The 27,812-nt window shown below is 41.2% G+C and overlaps 1 protein-coding gene and 1 pseudogene across 3 annotated transcripts in view; both read right to left on the bottom strand.

Moving 5' to 3' along the window:
• Positions 1 to 13,126: 13,126 nt before the first annotated feature.
• Positions 13,127 to 27,812, bottom strand: part of Ark2n (arkadia (RNF111) N-terminal like PKA signaling regulator 2N) — a 109,639-nt gene continuing 94,953 nt past the window's right edge. For all 3 annotated transcript variants that reach the window (XM_021645493.2, XM_021645492.2, XM_021645495.2), the window contains 2 exons: positions 27,536 to 27,662; positions 13,127 to 16,981 (listed from right to left, as the gene is read on the bottom strand). In XM_021645493.2, the coding sequence (XP_021501168.1) occupies positions 16,792 to 16,981; positions 27,536 to 27,662 (317 nt within the window). In that variant the 3' untranslated portion in view covers positions 13,127 to 16,791. The remainder of the gene's footprint in view (positions 16,982 to 27,535; positions 27,663 to 27,812) is intronic.
• LOC132652561 (U6 spliceosomal RNA) lies at positions 20,662 to 20,749 on the bottom strand (annotated as a pseudogene).

Raw genomic sequence — 27,812 nt, 5'->3', positions numbered from 1 at the left:
TTCTATTGCTACAACAAAACACCATGACCAAAAAGCAAACTGGGAAGGAAAGGGTTTATTCGGCTTACACTTCCACATCATAGTCCACCATTGGAGGAAGTCAGGACAGGAACTCAAAGCAGGTCAGAAGCCTGGAGGCAGGAGCTGAGGCAGAGGCCATGGAGGGGTGCTGCTTACTGGCTTGCTCCCCTGGCTTGCTCAGCCTGCTTTCTTATAGCGCCCAGAACTACTAGCCCAGGGATGGCACCACCCACCATGGGCTGGGCCCTCTCCCATGGATCACTAATTAGGAAAATGCCCTACACCTGGATCTCAACTGAGGCGCCTTCCTTTCTAATGACATTTGTGTCAAGTTGATACACGAAACCAGCCAGTACAATGACCAAAAAGCAAGTTGGGGAGAAAAGGATTTATTTGACTTACACTTCTGCATTGCTGTTTATCATTAGAGGAAATCAGGACAGGAACTCAGGCAGGACAGAGATGTGGAGGCAGGAGCTGATGCAGAGGTCATGGGAGGGGTGCTGCTTACTGGCCTGCTCCCCATGGCTTGCTCAGCCTGCTTTCCTATAGAACTCAAGAACACCAGCCCAAGGGCACCACCACCACCAATGGGCTGGGCCCTCCCCGTGAGTCACTAACTAGGAAAACCCCCTACAGATTTGCCTACAGCCCCATCGTATGGAGGCATTTTCTTAACTAAGGCTCCCTCATCTCTGATGACTCTGGCTTGTGTCAAGTTGACATAGGCTAACCAGCACAGAGAGCCTCTCACTGAACCCAAAGCTTACTATTTTGGCTATGATGGCTATGTGAGCTCCTGGGATAAGCCTGTCCCCACCCCACAATGCTGCAGTTATAGGCATATACAGGCACGCCTCCACTTTTATGTTGACATAAAAATTCAACATAAAACCCAGAGATTCAAACCCAGGTCCTTTTGCTTGCATTCTTACCCACTGTGTAATCTTTTTGATCCTGAAGTCACTTATTAAGCATTTGGTCACAGAGATGAGAAATGTGCCCAACAAAAAATATCGGTGCTAAGAAATTGGGTTCTCGTGAAAAAACCTGCCCCTTGGACCTGACTGTGGGAAGAATGGGAGAGTTGCAGGCTGGAGAAACTCTAGAATACCAGACCTAGGCTTTAATGGGATTTTCTGGTGGGAGTTCAGAAGGCCACAGTACTGATGGAGATGCACAGTGAAGCCAGGCTTGTGGGGTTTGGGGGAGGCACAAAGACCATAAAGAAAACTGGAGTGGAGGTCGCTGTTTGTGACAACATGTACGTTCCACCCATGTCCTAAAAACCTGGTAAGGCTGAATTTAAAAACAACGGACTAATTTGCTTGCTGGAAAAAACTTCAAGGTGGCCTAACATCCAGGCTGTGTCCTGGCTATTTCTCCCTGTCTTTTGAAATCTACCTGAGATCCCTGTCTTCAGCTAGATTTCAAAAGACAGGGAGCAAAAAGTGGGCAAGATCTGAAAGACAGTTTCCCCAGGAAAGGAACGAGCATTAAAACCGCAGCTAGAGAAGACAAGGCGGGTGTGGGCAAAGCAGCCGTAGCTGTTAAAAGAAGCTAATGCAGCTGAGGACAAGCCAGAGGCTTTAACGGGGACAATAGGAATGACGCCATAAAGGCAAGTCCCCACTCACAAGAATAAAACTGAAAACCCTCTTGAAAAACATTTCTTTCAAAAGGAGAAGTCCAAAACAGAGCTTCTCAAAGCTCCCTTGCTCAAAAACCTCGGGGACTGCTTTTCCAGGTCAGCCACCCAGGTGTACAGGGTCAGGCTGAATTCTGACCTGGCAGTGGAACTTTGCTTCATTATCCATGTGGGACTGGTTCTGAAGTCATGCAAACTGCAAGAGTTAGAGGGTCACGGGGATTTGCATCAAGCTTCCAGAAAGCAGGTGAGGACAAGCATGTGCATCTGAGCCGAATTCCTGGGCGTGGAGCTCCTGATTGAGCTGTTCAGTAATGGACACCCCAGGATAATACAAGTGCTAAGAATGTGAACACCTCCCAAGCACACAGTGGAGCCAGCCAAGAAAGAGCCCGTGTTCTACAGGAGGCAGGGTCACAGTGGCAAGGCTATAGAGCCCACTGACACTAAGTAGATGCCACTGGAACCTCAGATGTAGGGAGTGGGGCTTCCAGGATTGGTTCTCTGACTCCGTTTTGGCTGTGCTCTTGTCTCATCTTTCCTTGCTGTCTATATTCCTTTTTGGAAGGGCAATGTTTATTCTACCGTATACTAAAAACATATAACTTAAAACTTTTTTTTTTTTGGCAGGGATTCACAATTAAAAAGACTGCCTTGATACAGAGATTAGCATGGCCCCTGAGCAAGGAAAACTCACAGGTTTGTGGAACATTCCATACTTTGCTTCCTCAGTCTCCAGGGCATCCTTAATGTGCGGGGATTAACCAGCAGCAGCATCCAGAAGCTAAAGAATGATGGGGACACCCCGTAGGACACCCAGAAGTACTAAAAAACCTACAGCTGCCAGGTTCTAGGCTATAGAAATCCAAACTCTACAATGTCATAACCATGAACCTTTTAAAGTCTCCAGCCTTGAACATGAGTCAGTTTGCCTTTTTCCTGCTACGTGATAAGCGCTCACAGACAAAAGCCCAGGCTTATTTGATGCTATTGAAGAAATAAGGTGAGCTACTGCAGTGTGAACGGGAGAGGACTGCTTGAGTATTAGAATCTGTAGGCCTTTGAACAGTTGGACAATGGGGAGGTTTGAAGTTAAACTCCATGCATTTTGCATTATGGCATGTCTGTGTGAATACAGAAATCATGAGCAGAGTTACCGCTTAGTGCGAATCTTCCCAACAGGCTCTTGTGTTCAAAACACTTGGTTCCTATCAGGTGATGGTAGGGTTTGGAGAAGTCTGGGATAGGACCAAGCTGGAGAAGTAGGTTGCTGGGGTAGGGACTTTGCACATTACTGTCTACTCAAGGCTGTTTCCTGATCTAGGTGTTACCCACAGAGGATAATAACTTCAAATCACTGGCCAAAACAAATCAATCCCTGAAAACAAACAAAACACATGAGGAGCAAAAGATGATCATACTATGATTTCCTGGCTCTAACAGTTTGGGTTAAGAAGCCTGACAATATTCTGATGTGTTTGCCTGTATGTGTTGGGTTTTTGACACTTGAATCTTTTAATATTGTTTTGTACTAAATTGTGTCATGGCTATATTCTTCTCTGGACATGATTATTTAGGGTTTTAAATGACTGATTCTTCTATGTCCATTTCTTTTCTTAGATTTGGGAAGTTTTCTTCTATAATTTCACAAATAGATTTCTGTGCTTTAGTTTTTTCTCAGCTCCTTCTTTCACTCAATGGCTTTCACCTTAGGTTTGGTTTCTTAATCATGTCCATTAGTTCTTAGAAGCTGCAGTCACACTTGTCCTAGTTTCCTTTCTGTTCCTGTGATAAAAACCAAAAGCAACTTGCGAAGAACAGGGTTCATTTGACACATTCTTTCAGGTCACAGTCCATCTTTGAGGAGAATCGGGGAAGAAACCAAAGCAAAAAACAAGCATGGAAGCAGGCTACTTAATGGCTCATTCTAAGGCTTACGTTCTTTTAAAAAAAATTTTTAAATGTCCCTCTTACCTTTTCTTCCTCTAATCCTCTACCCTGTTCTTTCTCAAATTTATGGCCTCTTTTTCTTTGTTGTTGTTGTCTGTGTGTATGTGTTCCTAAGTATGTAAACACAACCTGCTCAGTCGGTATAACGTTACTAGCATGTATGTTTTCAGGGCTGCCCATTTGGAATTGTATAACCATGTGTGCTCTTCCCTGGGGAAGACTGTTCCTGCCTCTGTCAGTGTTCCTCAGTTGCCTGTGGTTGTCAGCTGACCAATGGGCTTCAGATTCAGCGAGAGATCCTGCTTCAAAACAATCAGCTGGTGAACTGGCTCAGTGGGTGAAGGCGCCAAACTCATTCCTCAGAAGCCACAGGCTAGCAGTAGAGGACTGACTCGCACCCTGTCCTCCTCTCACAGCACTGCCTGGCGACGGGGCTTGTGCTTTCCCTCAGCCCCTGGGGAACTGTGTGAGTGGATCCCTGTTTCTTTTCAGAGTATCCCCTGCACACGTCCACTTTTTATTTGACTTCCAGGGGTTTCCTCTTCTCCTCTCCTTGAAATAGAGTGTATTTTTTTGTTATCCTGACTCTTCTTATTCACATCAGAGGCAGGTTCTAAATCTGTCATCTTCTCTGGATGTTTTGATAGCAGTTGTGCACACTGGCTCAAATCTAGACATGGTCCCCACAGGCTCAAGTTTTGAGCGCCTGTTTTCTGCTGCTGTTTTGAAGGCTGTAGTGCCGTAAGACCTGTCTGGTGGACACAGCTGAAGGTCTTTAAAGGCTATTACTGGCTTCTGGTCCTCACCTGCCGTAACGTAACCAAGCTGCTGCTTCACAGGGCCACACCACAGACTGAGATGCCCCTACTGCCAAACTTTCACCTCCCTGACAGACAGAAACGCCCTCAGTCAAAGTAAACCTTCTGTGGTGGTTTGCATAGGTAAAGCCCCCATACACTCGTGTTTGAATGCTTAGCCCATAGGAAGAAGCACATTAGGAGGTGTGGCCTTGTTGAAAGAAGTATGTCACTGTGGAGGCCGACTTTGAGGTCTCCTATGTTCAAGCTACACCTAGTGTGGCACACAGTCTCCTGCTGCTGCCTGCACACAGCCATGCTCATCACCATGATGACAATGGACTAAACCTCTGAAAACGTAAGCCAGCTCCCGATTAAATGTTTTCCTTTATAGGAGTTGCTATGGTCATGCTGTGTTGCAAGATATTTGATCACATTATGCACCCCAAGATTGTGAATTGGGAAATTCTGTTTCTAATTGTGCTATGGCTCAGTCTTTGATCCAACAGCTGTTTATTGTAAACAAGTAGTTGGGGTGTAACTCAGTCCTAGGACACTCCTTTAACCTAAGAGTTTTCAATAAGCAAGAGCTAAATAAGCCCAACCATAGGTCAAGAAGCAGAGAAAGCAACTAGTTGACAACTAGTTGACAGGGAGTGAAACACAGGAAGGAGGGACATGAAGTTGAAGGGTATTTAAGATAGTGTGGAGAGGGTGAGGAGCTTTTTCCCTCTGGGATGTCAGCTGAGTAGGAAGGGCAGCTGAATCCGTTCTCTGCCTCTCTGAGCTAGTAGGCTTTCACCCCTGCATCTGGCTCCTGAGTCTTCATTGGTAAAATTGAACGACTGGCATTTTCTTGCTTAACAACAATGGTCTCTGTTCACAACAATAAAACCCAAACTAAGACCTCTTGCCACCCTTAAGTTGCTTCTTCACGTCTCTAGTCACAATAAATAAGAAAATTAAAATGCAACTAACAAATTAAAATGACTGGTGCAGTAGTGAGTGTATCACACATTCGATTGGCATCTCTCTGATGGTACCATTTTTGTGCAATTACTGAATGTTTGTCTCTTTTCTAGGTAGAAATATCCAGATACTTTACCCCTCTCTCTTTTCTTTCTTTTCTCTTTCTTCCTTCCTTTCTTTTCTTTCTTTAAATTGTGGTCTCATTGTGTATCCCTGGCTGGCTTAGAATTTGCTCTATAGATCAGGCAGGCCGGAATTCACAGACATCCACCTGCCTCTGCCTCCCTAGTGTTGGGATTAAAGGCGTGTGTCACTACAGCTGACCTTTGTCCATTTCTGTGTGTTTTTTTAAACTGAGCTGTAAGAGTATATTCAAACACAAATCTCTTTGTTAAGGCCTCTAAATCCTTTCTCCTGTTGGGTGAGTAGTCTTCTCTATTTCTTGATGGTATCTTTTGAGGCACAAAAGTTTTTCATTTCAACATGGGAAAACTACCAGGAAAAAATGTAGTGTTCTTCCTGCTTTTGGTGATATATCTAAGTGTTAAAAGCAGCTAACAGAAATCAGCTCCAAAACATGCATTTTTGGTGACATATTAAGAAAGTTAGAAAAGGGGTTTTATTCTACATTTTTGGTGCTATTATAAATATTTAACACAGAAAGGTACAAAAATCTAAGCACGGTGGCAGATACCCAAGAATTCCAGTACCTGAAAAGAGAAGAATAACAAGTTCAAGGCCAAACTGCACTACATGGTGAAATCTTTTTTCAGGGAAAAAAAAAAAAAAAAAAAAACAAAGCTGTCACTGCTCTGATGCTGGGGCAGTGGTGGCACAAAATGCCTTTAATTCCAGCACTTGGGAGGCAGAAGCAGAGGCAGGCAGATCTCTGAGTTTGATGCCAGCCAAGTCTGCAGAAAGTTCCAGGACAGTGAGGCCTACACAGAGAAACCCTGTCCCAAAAACCAAACTGACAAAAAAGCAAAACAAAACTGTCATTGCTCTGTGTTTTCATTACCCAACTTAAAGACACTGTAGTAATGAACCTAAAGTCTGTGTCCCTCCTGGCCACACCTCTCTCCAGAGGTGATCATTACCCCAATGTGGTGCTTACGATCCTCATGTACTTTATGCACTCACATATACCCTTATCAATATGCAGTGCTGTTCCATCTTTTGAAAGGGAGACTTTATATAGACTTAAGTGTCAGGTGCTCGGGAAAGAGATCAGATACACCCAAGGGCTTCTAATGAGACAGCTGCACTCAGGCTTTTTAACACTAGCCATGTGTATGGTTTGGTTGGCTTCTGACCTTATCTCAGTGGGTGCTAAGAAACATAAATGGGCCCCCAGTGTACTTTCTGAAGTGATCTGCATAGGATTATTGACTCTACATACCCCTTCTGTCCATTCAGATCTCTTCATTCTCTTGCCTTGGATTTCTTCCTCAATTCTTCCTCCCAGGGCCTGGCCTTGGGCCCTTACGATGGCCTGCTGGTCCATCTGCCCATGGTACTAACTAACTCTGTCTCCAAGCTTTTCTTTTTGCTCTGTGCATGTTGGGATCCTTCCAGACATCACCAAGGGTTCTAACTGAGTGCAAGAAGCCATTTCCATATTCCAAAAACATCCAGCCTCCTCCTCTCCATGGGTCTCCTCACAGGATCATGGTACCAACATCGACAGTGGCTACAGAAGGCAATCTCGGGCACCAGGGCACAGAACATGGCAACACTCTGCAACATCCCGCTTAGTTTTTCAAGTATAAAAATTAAGTGTTATCATTTAATGTTCTTCATTTGCTTTTGCTCTCGTTCCCATTATTGAGACAAAATCGTGTTGCTATAGTTGATATAAGTGTACAGAAAATGGGCAAGAAGAATTTTAAGCACATAAACTAATCTCCTTAAAACCATGGCTTTCCACTTCTCCTCATCCTCGTCCTCCTCCTTCTTTTACAACAATAACCCACAGTTTAAAAACACATTTAACTTCTTTTAAATGTGAGTACCTATGTGAGAACGTAAATTCATACACAACGTACAAGAATTTGTGTAGCAACAATGTCTTGTTTTCAATTATCCTGCTTTTTAAGAAGGAAACAACAAACTGGCTTACAGAGTGAGCTTCCCTCCTTACACTACAGCCAGAGGTGGCGCGAGGGAAGGCACCATCCCAAGGAGCACTTGGCCCTGGTGTACACCTGCGTTCAGCCTTACTAGACAATCCCAGGTTCCCCAACTATTAAGGAAAATATGCTCCCAGGAACCAGAAGAAGTTGCTACTATTCTGTCTCCTTTAAAAAATCAGTATCGAAGTGGGTTCCCTAGTAAGGCAAACAGGGACTATTTCTGACATGAACTCAATGGCTGGCTTTTTTACATCCGCACTCCCCAAGGGAGGAACAGCCTTGCTAGGTCACAGAGGAGGACACTGCAGCCAGTCCTGAAAATACCTGATAAGCTAGGATCAGATGGAAGGGGAGGAGGCCTCCCCTATCTGTGGACTTGGAAAGGGGCAGAGAAGAGATGAGGGAGGGAGGGTGGGATTGGGAGGGAATGAGGGAGGGGGCTACAGCTGGGAAACAAAGTTAATAAACTAACTAATATTTAAAAAATAAAATAATTATGAAAAATAAATAAAATAATAATAAAACACAGAGCTGGAGGCTGGAGAGATGGCTCAGTGGTTAAGAGCACTGGCTGCTCTTCCAGAGGACCCAGGTTCAAGTCCTCAGCCCCTACATGGCAGCTCATAGCTGTTTGTAATTCCAGTTCCAGGACATCCAATACCCTCACACAAACATGCATACAAGCAAAACACCAAGGCACATAAAAAAATAAATAAGTAAATAAAACTTTTTAAAAAAAGAAAAGGAGTTCATTATTTCCTTACTTTTCATTGCTGAGTAAAATTCCATTGTGTAGATGTACCACAATTTCTGTATCCATTCTTCAGTTGAGGGGCATCTGGATTGTTTCCAGCTTCTGGCTATTACAAATAAAGCTGCTACAAACATGAAAAAAAAAATGTATATCCATTCTTACTTATAAAAAAAAATGTCATCCTTAAAAAAAAAAAAAAAAGTCATCCTATGATACCAGTTTGCATCTTTTTCTGCTTATGGACATCTGAAATTTCAGGTTCCATAACTATAGACTCTTGTGGTTTGGGTACGCATGTTCAAATCTGTGACCATTTGCCAATCAAACATTTATCTACTCAGAAAGACTTCTCAATCTCCTCAGGCTGGAAGAAAATAAAGCTAAGACCTCTGCACAGATGTAGCCCATGGCAGTTCAGTATCCAAGTGGGTTCCACTGTGATAGGAACAGGGACTGTCTCTGACATGAACAGATTGGCCTGCTCTTTAATTACCTCCCCCTGAGGTGGAAGCAGCATTACCAGGCCACTGAGAAGGACAAGGCAGCCACTCCTGATGAGACCTAATTGACTAGGATCAGAAGGAGGGAAAAGAAGACCTCCCCTATCAATGGACTTGGGGAGGGGCATGCATGTAGAGGGTGGAGGAAGGGAGGGTTTGGGACGGGAGGAGGGAGGGAACCACAGGGGGAATACAAAGTGAGTAATGTGTAATTAATAAAGAAAAATTTAAAAAAATATAATAGTCAAAAAAATAAATAGAAAAAAAATAAAAAGAAAATAAAGCTAGTAGCAAAAAGACTTAAAGAGGACTGAAGAGTTGGCTCAGTGGTTACTAGTGGACCCTGCTCTTGAAGAAAGAACTGTTTGATCCCAGCACTCATATCAGGCACTTCACTACCATCTGTTGGACTCCAATTCCAGGGGACCTGATCACATTTGGCCTTTCAAGGACACTTACCCCCCCACACACACAGACATAATTTAAAATAAATCTATTTTTTAAAAAAGAAACAAAGGAAAATACAAGCAAAGAAAAGAGGGTTTTCTTAAGTTAAAAAATGGTCCTATTTAAAATCATATAAAACACAGAGTTGTTCTGGAAAGGTCTGTATGTGTAAATCTGAATCTGTTGTCACTCTTCTGCTCCCTTCCAATCTGTAAAATTGTAACAATCTATAACTTTTCTTATCCCATGTAGAAATTCAGAAACAAACATTCTTTCAAAACTTTGAAAACAGTTCACAGTCAAGGCCCTGTGGGTGTTGGTTATCCTTCTGAAAACTTAACAAGAAGAGCACACTAGCACCCTTTGAACAGCTTTTTTGAGTGAGCAGCTTAGGCCCAGAAAGCGTACAGCTCTACTGAACAATGAATCATCTCTACACAGCTTTGTTAGAGACAAGAGCTCTAAAATCTTGAAGCTTTTACAGAAACCAATTCTCTACCTAAAACAAGTAAACAAGCAGACAACACAACTCTCGAGTCCCTTGAGCATACATTTTTCCAAGGTCACCTGCTGCCTTCGGTAGATGGATTATTCACCTACCCTCTGACCTGACAAGCTCTGACACAGGATGATTCTGCCTGAGATCATGTGTGCTTGCTCAAGAATCGGCTACAGAGTGAAGATTCACTTCACCATTTTACTTTTGAGACTAAAGTGTCACCTGAAGGGAACACATCTAATCCCTCTAAGGGGTCACTTACCAAAGCATTAAGGGTTAGAATACCAATGAGCTTCTTTCAGCAAAAAGCAGGAAGTTATACAGATAAAATTAACAAATAGGGCTTTGTTGATCTAGGTCCTACCAGCCACTGTGCCACATCTCTTTGCAGAGCTGACTTAGCCACTCTTGTCCATTTTTCTCCTACCCATCAAGTGCAACACTAAGGCCTAGGAAAAAGAAGACATGAATCCCCATTGTACACAGGGATCCCCTAAAGCCCGGTCAACCTGAAAGGCAGACCAGGTATGATGACACTGGGCAAGCAGGAATTCCTCTGTATGTCTCTGGTACTCAGGATTATCTTCTGTGAGTCTGAGCTCACTGCTTTTGCTGCTACTTTTTACTGTATTCCTTTGCTCTAAGCAGATTCTCTGAGCCAAAGCTGCCCTGTAGCCAGGAAATTCCCTAATTCTAGGTATCAGTTTGACCGTAGTACCCACATGATAGAAAATTGATTCCTATTAAGTTGTCTTCTGAAGTCAATACAAGAGTATGTGTGCACGCACACACACTCACTCATGTGAGCAGCAAGAAAGAGGTGAAGGGAATAGATAGAAAACGTTTTCAAATTTATGCTTATTTTATGTGTAAGAGTGCTTTTTCCTTATGTCTGTGCTGGTACCCCATAGGTCAGAAGAGGACCTCATATCCCCTGGGAATGGAATCACAGATAGTTATAAACTACCATGTAAGGGCTGGGAATTGAACCCAAGTCCTATGCAAAAGCAGCCAGTACTCTTAACCACTGAGCTATCTATCTCTCTAAGCTCAAAGTTTCAGATGATGATGACGATGCTAGTGATGGTGAGGATGATGATGGAAGCTGAGTATGACAGCACACACCTTTAATCTCAGCACTTCGAGGCAGAAGCAGGCATATCACTATGAGTTGGAGGCTAGCCTGATCCAAACAGTGAGTTCCAGCCAGGGCTACAGAGTAAAACCCCCATCTCAAGAGGAAAAAAAAAGGAATCAGAGAAAATAATCATACTTACTAACAATCTCAGAGGACTGCTCCCTCCAGAACAGTAATATAGCTAAAATAAAACATGATAGATAGATAGATAGATAGATAGATAGATAGATAGATAGATAGATAGAGATAGAGATATATAGATATAGATATATGTGGGGGGTGTACGTATATGTGTGTGTGTATGTGTGTGTGTATGATTGCTCTGTAATTATTTTTCTTTTTAGATTGAAGTTACAATGAGGTGGTGTCTACAGTAAAAAAAAATGAACCAATAAGGCCGTGGTTCTCAACCTTCCTAGTGCTGTGAACCTTTAATACAGTTCCTCATGCTGTGATAACCCCCAATAAAGGTACTTTGTTGCTACTTCATAACTGCAATTTTTCTACTGAATCATAATGTAAATATCTGCTATGCAAACCCTGTGGTGGTCAGGACCCACAGAATAAGAACCACTGCAATAAGGAAAAGGAAAGCAAAGTGCAGCAAACACTTTAGAAGGAAGAACCTGAACTGAAGTAAGTACTATCCACATATTATTTTATTTATTTGGGCCTATTCTACAAAAGGCAAAAAGGTCAGAAAACGAGGTCATCTATAAACAGTTTCGTTCTAGAGCCAAAGAAGTTTGGTAGGTGCTAATACGCGTGGGTTTCAGAGACAAGGCAGTATGAGGAGGGACTTCAAACAAAGAGGAAGCAGCCCCTGCTTGGTACACAGAATCACTTAGCCTGGCCTGAGAGGATCTGGAGCTGAGTGACAGGATTTAGGAGCTTAGTCTCTTTTGCAGGATATTTGGTCCCATTGTGAACCCAGAGACTGTGAAGTATAAAAATATGTTTCTTGTTTGGTGTGGTTCAGCCCTAACACATACCTTTAATCCAAGAACTTTCTGTTTATTTTAAACAAGTGATTATGGTATGGCTCAGCCCTAGCACACACCTTTAATCCAAGAGCTTTCTGTAGACAGGATTTAACAAAGTTACCCCTAAGTCAAGAGATGGAGCAAGAAACCAGCTGACAGGAATTAAACAGAAATGAGGGACTTTGAGAGACTATTTAAGACAGTGGGTAGAAGCAGAAGGAGCTCTTTGGAGTTCAGCTTTTGGCTTTCTCTTCCTGGGCTGTCAGCTGAGCTAGAAGTTTTTGGCCTTGGGCTTTTAGATTTTTTTTTCTTTTGGGACATGAGCTAAGTAGAAGGGCTTTTTTTCTTCTGGGACATACATAAGTAGGAAGGTCAGCTGGGTGCTTTTTCTGCTTCTCTGAGCTAGTAGGTTTTCACTCCAGCCTCTGACTCCTGAGTCTCTATTGGTAAAACTGAACAGTTGGGATTTTCATTTTTTATAAAAAAGGTCTCTCCCCAGATCCTCATTTTTCTTCATGCACTTTACAAAAGTCATGAGATGTTCATATATGGCTTCTACCATTTTGGTAACCAAATAAAACTCTGAAAGCAGAACCAAACTGGAAAAAGAGTATGTAAGGTTATTTGTGAAATACAGCATTAAAACACATGCAGTCATGGTGGTTGAACCTTGGCATAATGGTTTCTGAAAAGTGATTAGTTGTGGATGGCATTTTGTCCCTGGAAGCAAAGGTCCCCTTCAACTGCCTAAAATCTCACTGGCCCTAGCTGAATACAGGCTACAGGGAAGCTAATGTAGAACTACCTTTCCCTTTTTCTTTTATCACTGTGTACGTGTAGGGGGGTGCCCACCCAAGCGTGTATGGGGAGCAGTGCAGAGGATTACCTTGGTTGTCATCCTCGGGAATGCCACCCACCTCCCTGAGACAGGGTCAGCCTGTCTGGGCATTATGCTCCAGGGATTCTCTTGTCTCACACCTCCCAGTGTAGGAGCCACCACTGAGCTTTTACATGGGTGCTGGAAATCAAACTTGCCTCAGTTTGGCAAGTACTTTACCAACTGAGCCAACCCTTAGTCCCATTAAACTATTTTTTTTCCTAGATCTGACACAGGCTACTTAGTAACACATGTTGGAAATAGGACAGAGCTATGGGTTAGAAACCAAGGCTTCTTATAATGGTTTAACCAAATGTAACACGTTTTCACTCCCAAAGGATAGCTTGGGAAATAAAACACTATTGTAGTAACTGAGGCAGAGAAAACAAACAAACAAACATTCTCAGAAAGTATGGTTTAAATACACTCTATTTTTATTTTTGTCTTAAAATAGTTTAACCTTTATGCTACAGACTTATTTCAAAAAACAAAATCTTATCTTGCACCAAAAAATATATATATAACACTCTGTTTATTTTTTTTCTCCAAAGACCATTAAATACTAAATGGAAACAAAAACTAAATAATGATGTAAAGAAGCAGATTTCATCTTACAAACTTGAGTTGCACATTGGGAAAACATTACTTCTATGCAATGATTTGTCGTCACTGCATCAAGTCGCGCTCAGTCCCAGCAACAGCAGATCTGCTAACGCCAAGTGCACTGGTTCCTAGCCACACAATGGCTGACGATTCATGTTCAAGGTAAGAAGAGCCAAAGATACAATGACCTTTGCACTCTTTAAAGAACAAAGCAACAACAAAAACATTTCCTAGTTTCCAGTGATTTTTTTAAGATCACTACCCTTTGAAATTTGTTAGAGAATAAGTAGTGTTTTAAATAAAAAGAAAAAAAATACAACAGCATTGAACTAAAATACGTGATTACTTTAAACAAACAGTGCACAGTCTGAGGAAGTTTGGTTAGGGTGCAATAGTTTTATATACACATGGAAGTCAAATCACACACATACGGGAGAACAGGAATTGGGGCTCGGCTCTTTGCCTTAAGAGAGAGAGAGAGAGAGAGAGAGAGAGAGAGAGAGAGAAGTCAAAAATAAAACAAAATTGTGTCCCAGGCTTTTGCAAGCCTTATGACACAGCACAAAATAGGAGGCAACAGATCTGTTTTAAGTTGCTCACGGTGTTAATCTGCTAACAGTAGATGAACAAATTACTAAACCAGCAAGCCAGGCAGGTCATGCTTGTAACTGTGCTGACAAAAGCATGCTACGGTTGCGCTCTCACACTGACAGCATCCAGTTAGTCTCCATCAGTGGTTCTCAACCTTCCTAATGCTGCAACCCCTGTGAAAGGATCACTCAACCCCCAAAGGGGTCATGACCCACAGCTGGAGAACCACTGCTCTACAGGAGCAGACAACTATGAAGGGCAGAAGTTGCACTACAGAGCTGCCACGGGGACAAACAGCCAGGTTTCTGCTCCTGGTTTCTCAAATTGGAGGGGAAAGGAATTAATCACATTTGTGGCATAAACCAATTTATGATTCCACTGAATCCCTCAAACAGTGTCTTGGCAAAGCATAAAGAACTACTTATGGTACCAAATGTTAAAGTTTGATTAGGAAACAATACTTTTAAAGAAATTTCAAATGTTACAAGAATTGTATGTCACAAAATTTGATTAACACTTGCCAGAAACCACATTTCCACTCTCCTGGATGTAGCAATAACAGTTCAAATGCCCTCTTAATTAGTTATTAGATGGGAAAGTCCCATACTTGCTAGAGAGAGCAGGCTTCCTCCAACATCCATTCACTTCCGTGAATATTAATGTCTAACTTTCTGTTCGTCAAGTAGTTAGGGTTAGGTATCAGGAGTAGATATTTGTTTGTGCAACCTAAGAGAAAAGGCCAGAAAAGAGCTTGGCTGCAACTCCATTCTGCCTCCAGTCCACAGTGCACCCAAAGATAGGGGATGACTAAAGAGACTAAAGATGTCAAGGGAAATACCTGCTGTACAGACTTGAACAAAACATTATTAACATGAAAATAAGTAATGCAAAAACATTCTTTAAAATGGGGCTGTGCCCTGATACGGGGGGAGATATAAGCTGCAAAAACTTCAAGTTATACACTCCACTATATTCTCTTACCAATGATTTTCTGGAAAACATAGACCAGAAATTATGTTTCTCCTTTGTTGAGTATTTTAATTCAAGTAAAAAAAAAAAAATGTGTAACAGTAAAACTCAATAAATTATCCTAAAGCAAGATATGAAGGTCCAAAGATATACCAGCAGTGAATTTTCAGAAGTTCTGTTTCGCTCTGGCCTCTGGGTCTTTGGTTTCTATCTAGGATTGTGGCCAGGTGAGAGTGATAAATGATGTACTAAAACTGGAGATTCATGATTTTTAAAGCCTAATTAGTAGTAGACTGAAGAAAAAAAATGAAAAGTTGGTGAGCAGATCAAATGAGATACTACCAGAAAAGATCAAAGAACACATGCTCAAATACATACCTACAGAAGGAATCTATAAAAGAACTGAAGTAACAAGGAGAATAAATGAATACAGTTGTCTTTATGTACGAGAAAAGGAAATGCCAGGCAGATGGAGCCAGGCGGACTCATGCATGAGCATGCAGGCAGGCTGTGTCTCATTCCTCTCAGGGCCTCCACCGCATCCACCCTGCAGAGGAGGTCCCTGGTCAGTGTGTGTGTACACGGACTGAAAATGGCAGGTCTCATCCTATAACCAGGAAGAACCACCAAAGCATTTGAGGAGGGAGGCAAAAGGACATAGCAACACTGCATGAAACAATGAAAACAAAAGCAAAAAAACCATGAGTCTTCTGAGCCAATATCACTTCACTCCCCCCTGTGCACAATACACAGTGTTCTAATTCTAGGTATTGCTTTTTAAAAGAACCTCACTAGTAACTACAATATTACAGGAAAAAAGGTAGTAACTAATGCCACAGATTTCCTCAGCTGGCATTTCCTAAATTCCCTGAAGTTTCTATTACCCTTTGCTAATCCTTTCAGATGCGGTAAGACTCACAGTACTATCAATGTGCTTTGCATCTGATTTCTTATGGTATATTTTGATTTCTCTTGTATACATATTTTTAGAAGGCAGAGAAGAAAACTACCTAAACACAGCATGGGGTCCAGTTAACAGTTGACACACACCCTCTCTGGGGCAACCAGCTGTAAGAAAAGGCACGTTCCTCGAAGATTTGCAAGTGCCTACAGACTTAGATGCCATGCAGCCTTTTATACTCTTCCTACTCAGATGACAGGTTTACATGTTTGCTTACTGTTTGAATAAACCAGGAGGAAAAAGATGAGAGATACAGATTTCTTACTGATCTCTCAATGCACTCTTCGGATATCCAGAAAATCTCAAAGAATTATGAATTATTGCAACAAAGAGACCAACTGAGTCCCCCTTAATAGTATTTGGAAATAAAAGGGGGCATTTCAAATATCTGTGTGATGGGAAATTGACAAAGAAGGCAGAAGAAGTAAGCTAAAGAAAAAACATACGTTATAATACTTCTGTCCTCCACGATTAAGGAAGGGTTTCTAAGTGCACACGCTCTACCAAGTGCCAACGAGGAGGACCTGACTGGTATGTGCGCAAATGCCCTAGGGTAGGAGTGACAACGAGGCAGACAGAGAGTGGTCACATCTAGATATTAATTTCATTATACAGAAAAATAAATATAAGATTCAAAACCTGAAATTCCTTTTGCCTAGTAAGTAAAATATTGTTCTAGTGGAGGGCGACTCTACACTAAGTCACCGAGCAAAACGAAGCTGTCTAATACGATCCCCATTCTCATATGCTTATTGAGGAAAGGAAGTATTTCTCTGTGATAAGTCATTTTCCTAAGTGAACTGCTTTAATAAAAAGGGGGGGGGGTTTTACCATGAATTTCAATTTCACAAATGCCACACACAGCTTTTGAAGCTGAAGCTATGATAATGAACTTCCATGTCACACAGAGGAGGAAGTGGAAGGAACAGTGCAGAGAAACAGTGGCATTGCATTACAGTAGGTATTTACGTCTGCTGTCCTCGTCCAAGGTGAGGTCAACAACTTCTGCTGGTGAAGCCCACGTCTGCTGGGGAGTCACAGCAGTCCATGACTGTGTTTGCCGGGAGCCGACATACTGCGTGCCGGAGCCATGCTTCCAGGAAGAAACACTCTGGATCACACCTCCTCGGGGATGAGCACACCTGCAATTGTGTGAAGAATAAAATCCAGGTAATCTTACTTCTAGACAACTATGAGATAATATGACATCAGTTGTACTGATCAACACTTTACCAATCCTATATGCAAGTTCATGAGACCCACCAGCAATACCTTTTTCCTCTCCTGCCCCCCTCCCTTCCATCCTTCTCAGTTTAAAAAACCTCTCAGTCCTCTCAGCCTTTAAAAGACCAAGGGCTCGGGCTGGAGAGATGGCTCTGAGGTTAAAATCACTGACTACTCTTCCAGAGGTCCTGAGTTCATTTCCCAGCAACCACATGGTGGCTCACAAACATCTATAATGTGATCTGATGTCCTCTTCTGGCAAGCAGGTACACATGCAGATAGTGCACTCATTACATAAAATAAATAATCTTAAAAAAAAAAAAAAGGCTCAAGTCAGCTCTTGAATTGTACATGCCAACGTGTCACTTGGTCACTTGACACCAGGGAAGATGCTTTTCTCTGGACTCACTTAAATCTCTGGGATTTCTATGATAGGGAAATAGGAATATTTTCAAAGACTAACTAGTGACATTTTGTTTTTTGTTTTTGTTTTTGGAGACAGGGTTTCTCTGTATAGCCTTGGCTATCTTGGACCTGCTTTGTAGACCAGGCTGGCCTCAAAGTCACAGAGATCCACCTGCCTCTGCCTCCCCAAGTGCTAGGATTACAGGTGTGTGCCACTGTGCCAGGCTGCTAGTGTCATTATTAAAGTAAGGAACTCCATAGACCTTGAAAGAACAATTCTAAACTTCACATGGAAAAACAAAAAGCCCAGAATAGCTAAAACAATCCTATACAATAATAGAACTTCTGGAGGTATCTCCATACCTGGCCTCAAGTTATACTACAGACCAATAGTAATAAAAGCTGCATGATACTGGCATACAAATAGAGTGGTTGATCAATGAAATTGACTTGAAGACCCAGAAATAAACCCCCACATCCATGCACACCTGATTTTTGACAAAGGAGCCAAAACCATTTACAATGAAAAACAGACAGCATCTTTAACAAATGGTGCTGGTCTAATTGGATGTCTACATGTAGAAAAATGCAAACAGATCCATATTTATGACCCTGCACAAAACTCAAGTCCAAGTGGATCAAAGACTGCAACATAAATCCTAAGCCTTCTAGAGGAGAAAGTGGATAAGAAACTTGAAATCACTGACACAGGAGACAACTTCCTGAACAGAACACCAACAGCACAGGCTCTAAGATCAACAATTAATAAATGGGACCTCTTGAAATTGAAAACATTCTGTAAAACAAGGACACTGTCAACAGAATGAAACAGCAGTCTACACACCGGGAAAAGATCTTCACCAATCCTATATCCAACAAAGGAATATCCAGAATATACAAAGAACTCAAGAAATTAAACACCAACAAACCAAATAATCCAATTAAAAAATGGGATACAGAGCTAAACAGAATTTTCAGCAGAGGAATCTCAAATGACAGAGAAACACTTAAAGAAATGTTCAATGTCCTTAGTCATCAGGGAAATGCAAATTAAAATGACTCTGAGATTCCATCTTATACCTGTCAAATGGCTAAGATAAAAAACTCAAGTGACAACACAGGCTGGTGAGATGTGGAGAAAGGGGAACCCTCCTTCATTGCTGGTGTGGGTGCAAACTTGTACAACCTCTTTGGAAATCTGGCACTTTCTCAGAAAATTGGGAAAAGCCATACCTCAAGATCCAGCTATATCACTCCTGGACATACACCCAAAAGATGCTCCACCATACAACAAGGACATTTGCTCAACCATATTCATAGCAGCTTTATTCATAATAGCCAGAATCTGGAAACAAACTAGATGTCCCTCAGCTGAAGAATGGATACAGAAATTTGTGGTACATTTACACAATGGAACTACTCAGCCACTAAAAACAAGGAAATCATGAAATTTGCAGACAAATGGATAGAACTAGAAAAGATCATCCTGAATGAGGTAACCCAGAACTAGAAAAACACACATGGCATGTGCTCACTTATAAATGGAGTTTAGTCTATAGTACAGGATAGACATACTACAATGCACAGACCCCAAGAAGATAAATCCTATGGGCATCTTAGGCTTCATATGGGCTCACTAGTTAGGGGAGCAGGGGATATCTCCGACACGGACTATGTTGCCTGCTTTTTGATCACTTCCCCCTGATAGAACTACCCTACCAGGCCACAGGGGAGGAAGACTCAGTCCTCATGTTAACAGATGAGCTGGGATGTCTGGGTAGGGGGGTGCCCCTATTCTGAGTAATAGGGGAAGGGAAGAGAAGGGAGAAACCTATGACCATGATGTAAATTGAATTAATTAGTAAAAGGGGGGAAGGCCTAACAAATGGAAGAAAAAAAAAAAAAAAGTAAGGAACCTACAGCTCAATGTGTAACCCAAGTCCTAAAACCCATTAAGCATATATGGAATGACTATAAAGTGCAAGTCTGTCGTGGAAGTGGCAGAGTTTAGGCTAAAGGGGTCCTGTCAACATTTACAGAAATTGTTTTGATGTTTTGTTACCTCACTGTACAATCCCAAAACCCTATGAGGTAGAATGGAAGTTATTCCCCATGCTTTCCAAAAGAAACAGGTTTAAGCAGGTAGCAGGATTTACCTTGATCACAATACTTTTACATGCCAAGTTAAGGAGCTTTGAGAAAGTCTACATTAAATCCATGTGAAAGCATGTGGGTAAAATGAACCATCTTAAGGAACAAAGTTCTCTAAAAGGCTCATTGGCACAGCACTCTAATTTAAGTAAGGCTAGCTGAAGAATTAATAAGAATTCAGGGACTAAGTAGCCACCAAGACAGTCAATGCAATCTTTGGCAGAATTCCTAGACCCTCTGAACCAAAGAGTATGAAGTCCCATTGTTACTCTCCCTAGGAAATCATGAGCAGTGAGTTTTTAAAGTGATCTAATTAATCTGTATTTTATGGAAGAGAATGACCAAGGATGAAACACAACCTAAGTATAGAACTACAGCAAAAATCCCATCTCCATTCAGGTTTACTTTAATCTAAGTTTAACTATGCCTTCCTCAAATGACAGCCGAAATACTACTCTTTTGATCCAGAGGAATGCTGCCTGGTCCCAGGGATATTTGTTAAATATCAAACCATATTCAAGTATTTGGTGTAGGAGAAGGGAGTGAGAGTGAGGGGTTTAAAGCCAAAGCCAAAAAGGACAAGGAGAGGAAGTACATATTTAACTAATTAACGGTCACTTCTGTATCGGGTACAAGCAGCTTCAGTCACTGTAAGTGATAAAGGGATGGTTAGGACCCTGGCACACATAAACAACTAAGGATGAGAACTAAGGCCTGACCACCCGAGTCTGTCTTCAGAATTTTAAATTCGATGTTCATACCTCTCTGGTCCAAAGTTTTCCTAGCTCTAGACAACTGTAACCAGAAGGCTAGTTCCCAAGAGAACCACCATTAATTAACTGCACAGTCCTCATGAAAGGTGCCAATCTGCCTTTCAGAAATTTCAAAGGTAAAAGTGACACAAATCAGCTTCTAGAAGGCAATTTTTGGATGGTCACTTCTACATAACAATCCAAGCTATGACAAAATATAACAATTATTCCTTAAAATTCAAGCTGGTGGACTAAGAGGGCTTACTGCTCTTTTTATGTTTGTTTGTTTGTTTAATATGGAACACTTCACAAATTTACATGTCATCCTTGTCTAGGGGCCACACTAATTTTCTATGTATTGTTCCAGTGTTTGTGGGTTTGTTTTGTTTTTGTTTTTAGTACATGTGCTGCTGAAGTGAGCACAGCTTATCGCTCTTGCAGAGTACACCAGTTTAGTTCCTAGCACCCACCTTTGGCAGCTGGCAACCACCTTTAACTTCATCTCCAGGGGATCTGATACCTCTGGCCTCCAATGGCACCTGCACTCATGAACCCACACCCCTACACACAATTTTAAATACACATTTTTTTAAAGATTCAAGCTGCAGTACCACTTATAGTTAGAAAAGATGCTAACATGAGCTCCAAGGTCACCAGTGACTAGGATTGGCTGATAGTCAGGATCAACTAGATGGCTGGGGAAGTCAAGACTGCAGAGTACAGTCACAAAAGAATGCCCGTCTGTCTGTGCTTTGATCTGTGTGCTGGCTACTTAAATATGACTAGCTTGCAAAAAGTAAGGTGTACAATATGATTTGTTTTGTGTTATAAGCAGTAAAACATTCATTCATGGTTTATGGCTTATTGCTCAATCATCTTAGAATGACAGCCAGGAAATGAATGAAACACAGTGAAGCCTTTTTCTTCTTGCACTGAAAACATGGCCATGCAGCCCCAATACATGAGTTTGTAAAGCAGAGGTAAATAACTGAAGGGTGGGGGTTAATGTATGTGTTCATGTGGGTGTGTACACACGTGCATATGTGTGGTATATGTGCCTGTTTTGTGTGTACACACCTAAGTGTGGAGGTCAGCAGACAACTTCAGCAATCTTCATTGGCTGCTTCTCTACCCCCACCCTGCCCGCCGAACACACAGTCCTTCACTGAACCTGAGGCTCACCACTCCAGCCAGCATGGCTGACCAGTGAGCTTTAGGGATCTGCCAGCACTGAGGCTACAGATCGAGCTGCCCTAAGTGCTGGATATCAGAGTTCATCAGGTCCTCAAGCTTTGTGCCTCAGGCACTTTACCAACAGAGCCATCTCCCCAGCCTAAGAACTTTGTGGCTGGATACAAAATTAACTCAAAAAAAAAAAAAGTATCAGTAGCCCTACTGTATACAAAAGACAAAAGAGAAAGAAATTAGAGAAACAACATCCTTCCCAACATCCTCAAATAATATAGAATATCTTGGTGTAACTCTAATCAAGCAAGTGAAAGACCTGTATGGAAAAAAACTTCAAGTCTGTGAGGAAAGAAATTGAAGAAGATGGAAAGATCTCCCATGCTCATGGATCAGTAGCATTAACATAGTGAAAATGGCCATCCTGCCAAAAGCAATCTAAAGATCCAATACAATTCCCATCAAAATACCAATACAATTCTTTACAGAACTTGGAAGGACAATTCTCAATTTCATATTGAAAAATAAAAAAACCCAGAATCGCTAAAGCAATCCTATACAACAGATCATCTGGAGGTATCTCCATCCCTGATCTCAAGGTATACCACAGAGCAACAGTAATAAAAATTGCATAGTACTGGCATAGAAACAAAAGCTAGAACAAAGAAAAACACTGGCATGAGGGTTACAACTTCTACCAAGACTTGAGTAGGCACTGAATAACTAGAGACCCAAAGTCTCCATCTTACTAGCATAGAACATACTGTGGAACTGATCTGTCCCAAGGTCACCGTAAACAATGCCTTCAACCATTAGTTCAGAAAGCATACTTTCTAATCTATGCCTAGATAAAATGCACATGACAAAGCCCAGCATGGTTTCCATGCCAAACCTGGCCTACACCTCAAGCTCCAGATAAACCAAGGCTAGCTATAAAGCGAAAGCTTGTCTCAAAATACATAACAAATTACGTAGATGGACAGACAGATTTCATGACTTTAAAAATGCAGAAGGAAATCAGCAAGCAAGCAAGAAAAGAAAAGCAACCTCACTGAAAATGCACATCATTCAGCACAAAAGTTAAACAATAGGGAGAACGGGAGCTAACACAAGCCAGAACAACTCAAGGGCCAAATGTGATTTTCTTAAATTCTTAAGAAACTTGTGACTGTGTAGAATAACAAAAGCAAAGAGAGAGAAAGGAAACAGGCTGGGAGATGGGGGTGCATAACAGCCAACCAAATCCAAACAAATATCTACACATGCAAATAAAATGAAAGCAAAGAGATATGGGGGAGGTCAAAAACCTAAAACTCTTTTCAAAGTGATAATCTTATCAGAAGCCTAACAGTACTTCATAACTTCAACCCAAGACCTGTAAAAGTAATTTCTAGATGAGATACAGGCAGCCAAAGGAACAGTCCTGAGCACCAGGAAGGCCTCCTCTGTGAGCCTACAGATTGGGAAAGGATCTTCACCAACCCTATATCTGACAGAGGGCTAATATCCAGAATATATAAAGAACTCAAGAAGTTAAAAAGCAACAAATCAACTAATCCAATTAAAAAATAGGGTACAGAGTTAAACAGAGAATTCTCAATAGAGGAATATCGAATGGCAGAGAAATATTAAAGAAATGCTCAACGTCCTTAGTCATCAGGGAAATGCAAATCAAAACGACCCTGAGATTTCATTTCACCTTACACCCATCAGAATGGCTAAGATCAAAAGCTCAAGTGACAACACATGCTGGAGAGGATATGGAGAAAGGGGAACCCTCCTCCATTGCTGGTGGGAATGTAAACATGTACAACCACTTTGGAATTTAGTCAGGTGCTTGCTTTCTTGGAAAATTAGGAATAGTGCTACCTCAAGATCCAGCTATACAACTCCTAGGCATACGTCCAAAATACGCTCAAGTATACAAAAAGGACATTTGCTCAACCATGTTCATAGCAGCTTTATTTGTAATAGCCAGAATCTGGAAACAACCCAGATGTCCGTCAACTGAGGAATGGATACAGAAATTGTGGTACATTTACAAAATGGAATACTACTCAGCCACTAAAAACAAGGAAATCATGAAATTTGCAGGCAAATGGTGGGAACTAGAAAAGATTATTCTGAGTGAGGTAACCCAGAAGCAGAAAGGCACACATGGTATATACTCACTTATAAGTGGATATTAGACATATAATATACAATAAACATATTAAAATCTGTACACCTAAAGAAGCTAAGCAAGAAGAAAGACCCTGGGTAAAATGTTCAATCCTCATTCAGAAAGGCAAACGGGACAGACAAAGGAAGAGGGGGAAAACAGGAGCCTATCACAGAGGGCCTCAGAAAGACTCTGCCCAGCAGGGTATCAAAGCAGATGCTGAGACTCAGCCAAACTTTGGGTAGAGTGCAGGGAATCTTATAAAAGAAGGGGAGATAAAAGATCTAGAGGGGACAGTAGCTCCACAAAAAGAGCAACACAACCAAAATATCTGGGCACAGGGGTCTTTTCTGAGATTGATACTCCAACCAAGGATATGCACGGAGATAACCTGGAACCCCTGCACAGATGTAGCCCATGGCAGCTCAGTCTCCAAGTGGGTTCCCTAGTAATGGAAACAGGGACTATCTCTGACATGAACTCAGTGGCTGGCTCTTTGATCACTTCCCCCTGAGGGAGGAGCAGCCTTGCCAGGCCACAGAGGAAGAAAATGCAGCCACTCTTGATGAGACCTGATAGGATAGGATCAGAAGGAAGGGGAGGAGGACCTCCCTATCAGTGGACTGAGGGAGAAGCAAGGGAGGAGAAGGAGGGAGGGTGGGATTGGGGGGGGGTTGAAGGAGGGGGCTACAGCGGGGATACAAAGTGAATAAATTGTAATAAAAAAAATTAAATGAAATTTACAAGACAGAAAAGATGGTTCATTGGCAAAGAGCACTGGATGCTCTAACAAAGGACCCAATTTTGATGCTCAGCACCCACATGGCAGCTTTTCTTTTTAACCTAAAGTTCCAATGACTCTAACACCGTCTTATGAAAACTGAAGGCACTCTATTCACATGGCACACAGACATATATGCAAGCAAAGTATACATACAAATAAAAATAAAATAAATTAAATCTAAAAAGATTACCTTACTGGGACACTGTATGCCTAGACATTACTACTTATAGGTCAATACCATCAGGAATGTAATGAATTACTTCAACACAAAGCTTAAAGTATTTTTATTGTATCAAGGCAAATAATTTGAATAGCAGTTTTCAGGGTTTTTGTTATTGTTACTTACTTTTTCTGGGGTATACTCAATATCGTCATTTATTCTTAAATTCCAATTTTATATCTTTTTATTTTTTTAATTTCATTTACATCATTATCTCCTGTAGGTTGTAGTTCATGTGTTCTTTTAGAATTTGAGCTTTTCTGAAAATTCTTTTATTTGATATCCTTATTTAACTGTATACTCTCATGTTTGCATTTATTCTCTTGATTCCCTTCATCATTTAGTGAAACAGCAACTTATTTTGTTTGGTAAGTCTCTGTGCTACATTTTTTATTGTCTATGGAAGTGAATTATGTTTCTTTCTCTTTTTTCCCCTTTAATAAAATGAGTTGAATTTGGCCTTTAAAAAATGTAAGAAATAAACAAGTGGCAAAAATATGTTAAATGAAAGGGAGAAAAAAAAACAGTAGTTCTTTCTTCCTAATCTAATGAGAAAATCAGATTAAAAAGAAAAGGTGAAAAACATAAGAGAACTTATGAGTGGGAAAAGGGTCTTTAATTAAGTCAGGAAAAGAAGAAATGATAAAGATCAGAGTGGAAAACTCATCTCCCCCAAACAGGGAAAGCAACTATGAAAACAGAAACGAGAAAAAAGAAGTACATAGGCATGCTTCTGGCAGAAAGGACTGGCTGGGGATGCCCAGGACAACGTTAACCTCCGTGGAAACAGAGCTGCTACTCCTCTGAGTTAACTCAGCCTCCTTAAAGTCCATTGGTGTAGTTGAAAAACTCCCTCAAGATGTATGATGAAACCTTCTTTAATAGGCACTCTCAGTTCATACACATCTGTATGTCACTGCATTCCTCACTCCTAAATTTATTTTTTATATAAGCTATACATAAAATACTGGTAAATATTCTATTAACATACTAAAGAGCAAGGTGTTCTTAAGAAAGATGGTGTTATATGGTTCTTTATTAAAACACACACAGCTTAACCCTTACTGGGGAAAATGCTGGTTTTGATAGATGCAATACACAGATTTTAAAATGTAAATTCTTGTTTTTTACATAAGTGTATTAAGATACGAAAAATACATCTAAGAGGACTACAAACAACTATTTAAAAAAGAAATAAAACAAACAGAAAAGCAGTGCCTGGGGCCGATGCATGTTATCAAGCACTCCACCACTTTGTTAGGCCCCAACTCTATAGACAACCGTTTAAAATAGGAGTCAGAAAGCTGGCGTGGTAGCACACACCCTTAATTCCAGAGTTTTGGAGGCAGAAGCAGGTGGATCTCTATAAGTTCAAGGCCAAGGACAGCCATACCAACCTGCTGTTTGTCTCATAAAGAAGGGAAAAAAAAAAAGGCAACTTTTTTTCTGCCAAAGGCCAAATATCTTTCACTTTGGAGTTCATGTAAGAGAACTAAAAGATGTGGCTTAGCAGTTAAAAGCACATAGTGATCTTCCAGAGAACCTGTTCAATTCCAGGCAGCTTGCAACTATCTGTAACTGTAATGTCAGCTCCAAGGAATCTGACACTTCTGGCTTCTATGGTCACACATACAAAGACACCCACCCACATTCACAATTAAAAATAATAAAGCCATCTTCTGTGGCCTGGTAAGATGACAATGCAGCCACTCCTGGTGTGATCTGATAGACTAAGATCAGAAGGAAGGAGAGGAGGACCTCTCCTATCAGTGGACTTGGGGAGGGGCATGCATGAAGAAGGGGTAGGGAGGATGGGACCGGGAGGGGAGGAGGGAGGGGCTTATGGGGGGATACAAAGTGAATAAAGTGTAAAATAATAATAATATATAATATATATATTATATATATATATTATATATATATATATAAAGCCTTAAAAAACTAAAAATGTGGGACTGGAGGGATGGCTCAGAGGTTAAGAAAAAACTAAAAATGTAAAAGCTACTCTTCCCTCTCAATACACACAGGACGATTTGACCCGTGAACCACAGTTGGCTCATCCTACCTTAAAGAACACCAAATTTCATAAAAATTACATTCCTTAACAGCACACAATGTTTCACAGGTATTTCTGATTCCAAGCCAGCAAAAGAGGTATGGTGTCAGATGCATACTCCGCAGCTGTTTGTAACCAGGATATTTCAGAGTAAAATAAAAGGCAAGAAAACAGGAAGGAGAGGATAGAACAGCTCACAGGTACTTCTTTCTTTAGAGCAAACTTTCCCAGCACCTAGACATTTACTTAAAGGGGCAGGGGGACCAGCTGTAGGTCACATACACCCATGACTGAATGTTCTTTTTGTTTGTTTTAAAGATTTTTCTTAGATATACTTTATTATCCTGTATGAATGTTTTGCCTGCATGTATGTATATGCACCTTGTGCACATATGGTGCTTGCTGTGGTCAGAAAAGGGCATTAAACCCCTGGAACTGGAGTTAATAGTGAGCAGCCATGTAGGTGCTGGGAACAGAACTCAGGTCCTCTACAAGAGCAATCGGTGCTCTTAAATACTGAGCCAATTCTCTAGCCTCAAATGATATGTTCTTCATATGCATCAATATGGAATACATTCTCAACTTCAGATCACATCTTTTAAAAAGTATTTATTAAACCAGGACAGACTCTACCTTCACGCCAGCTATGCCATGAGATGTACCATTTTCTTATCACTTGTTTTTCTGATTTAGATAAAATCACAAGCCAGGCATGGTTACAATTTAAAGTATCAGAATAGTCCCCATTACTAGCCTACCTTGCATGTTCCTGAACACCCACAATCTCCACTTCACTATCTGAAGAGGCAATATTAATTTCTTCATTAAGTGGTGCATTGCCAACAGACGTTTTGTCACTTGTTAGAAATCCTGGATCCAAATGACCTGAGAGAGAAGGGAAGAAAAACAAGCAAAACAGTTTGATTAGACAGTAACAACTCACTGACAAATTACCATTTCGGTTTAATTCAAGTTAGTCAGAGCAAAAGTGCTACCAATGTCAGTCAGGGGCAGAACTCTTGTTACTGTTTGTTC

Source organism: Meriones unguiculatus, chromosome 2 (assembly GCF_030254825.1).
Source record: "Meriones unguiculatus strain TT.TT164.6M chromosome 2, Bangor_MerUng_6.1, whole genome shotgun sequence".
In the NCBI taxonomy this organism is placed as follows: domain Eukaryota; kingdom Metazoa; phylum Chordata; class Mammalia; order Rodentia; family Muridae; genus Meriones; species Meriones unguiculatus.
This window is presented reverse-complemented; position numbering and strand designations above follow the sequence as displayed.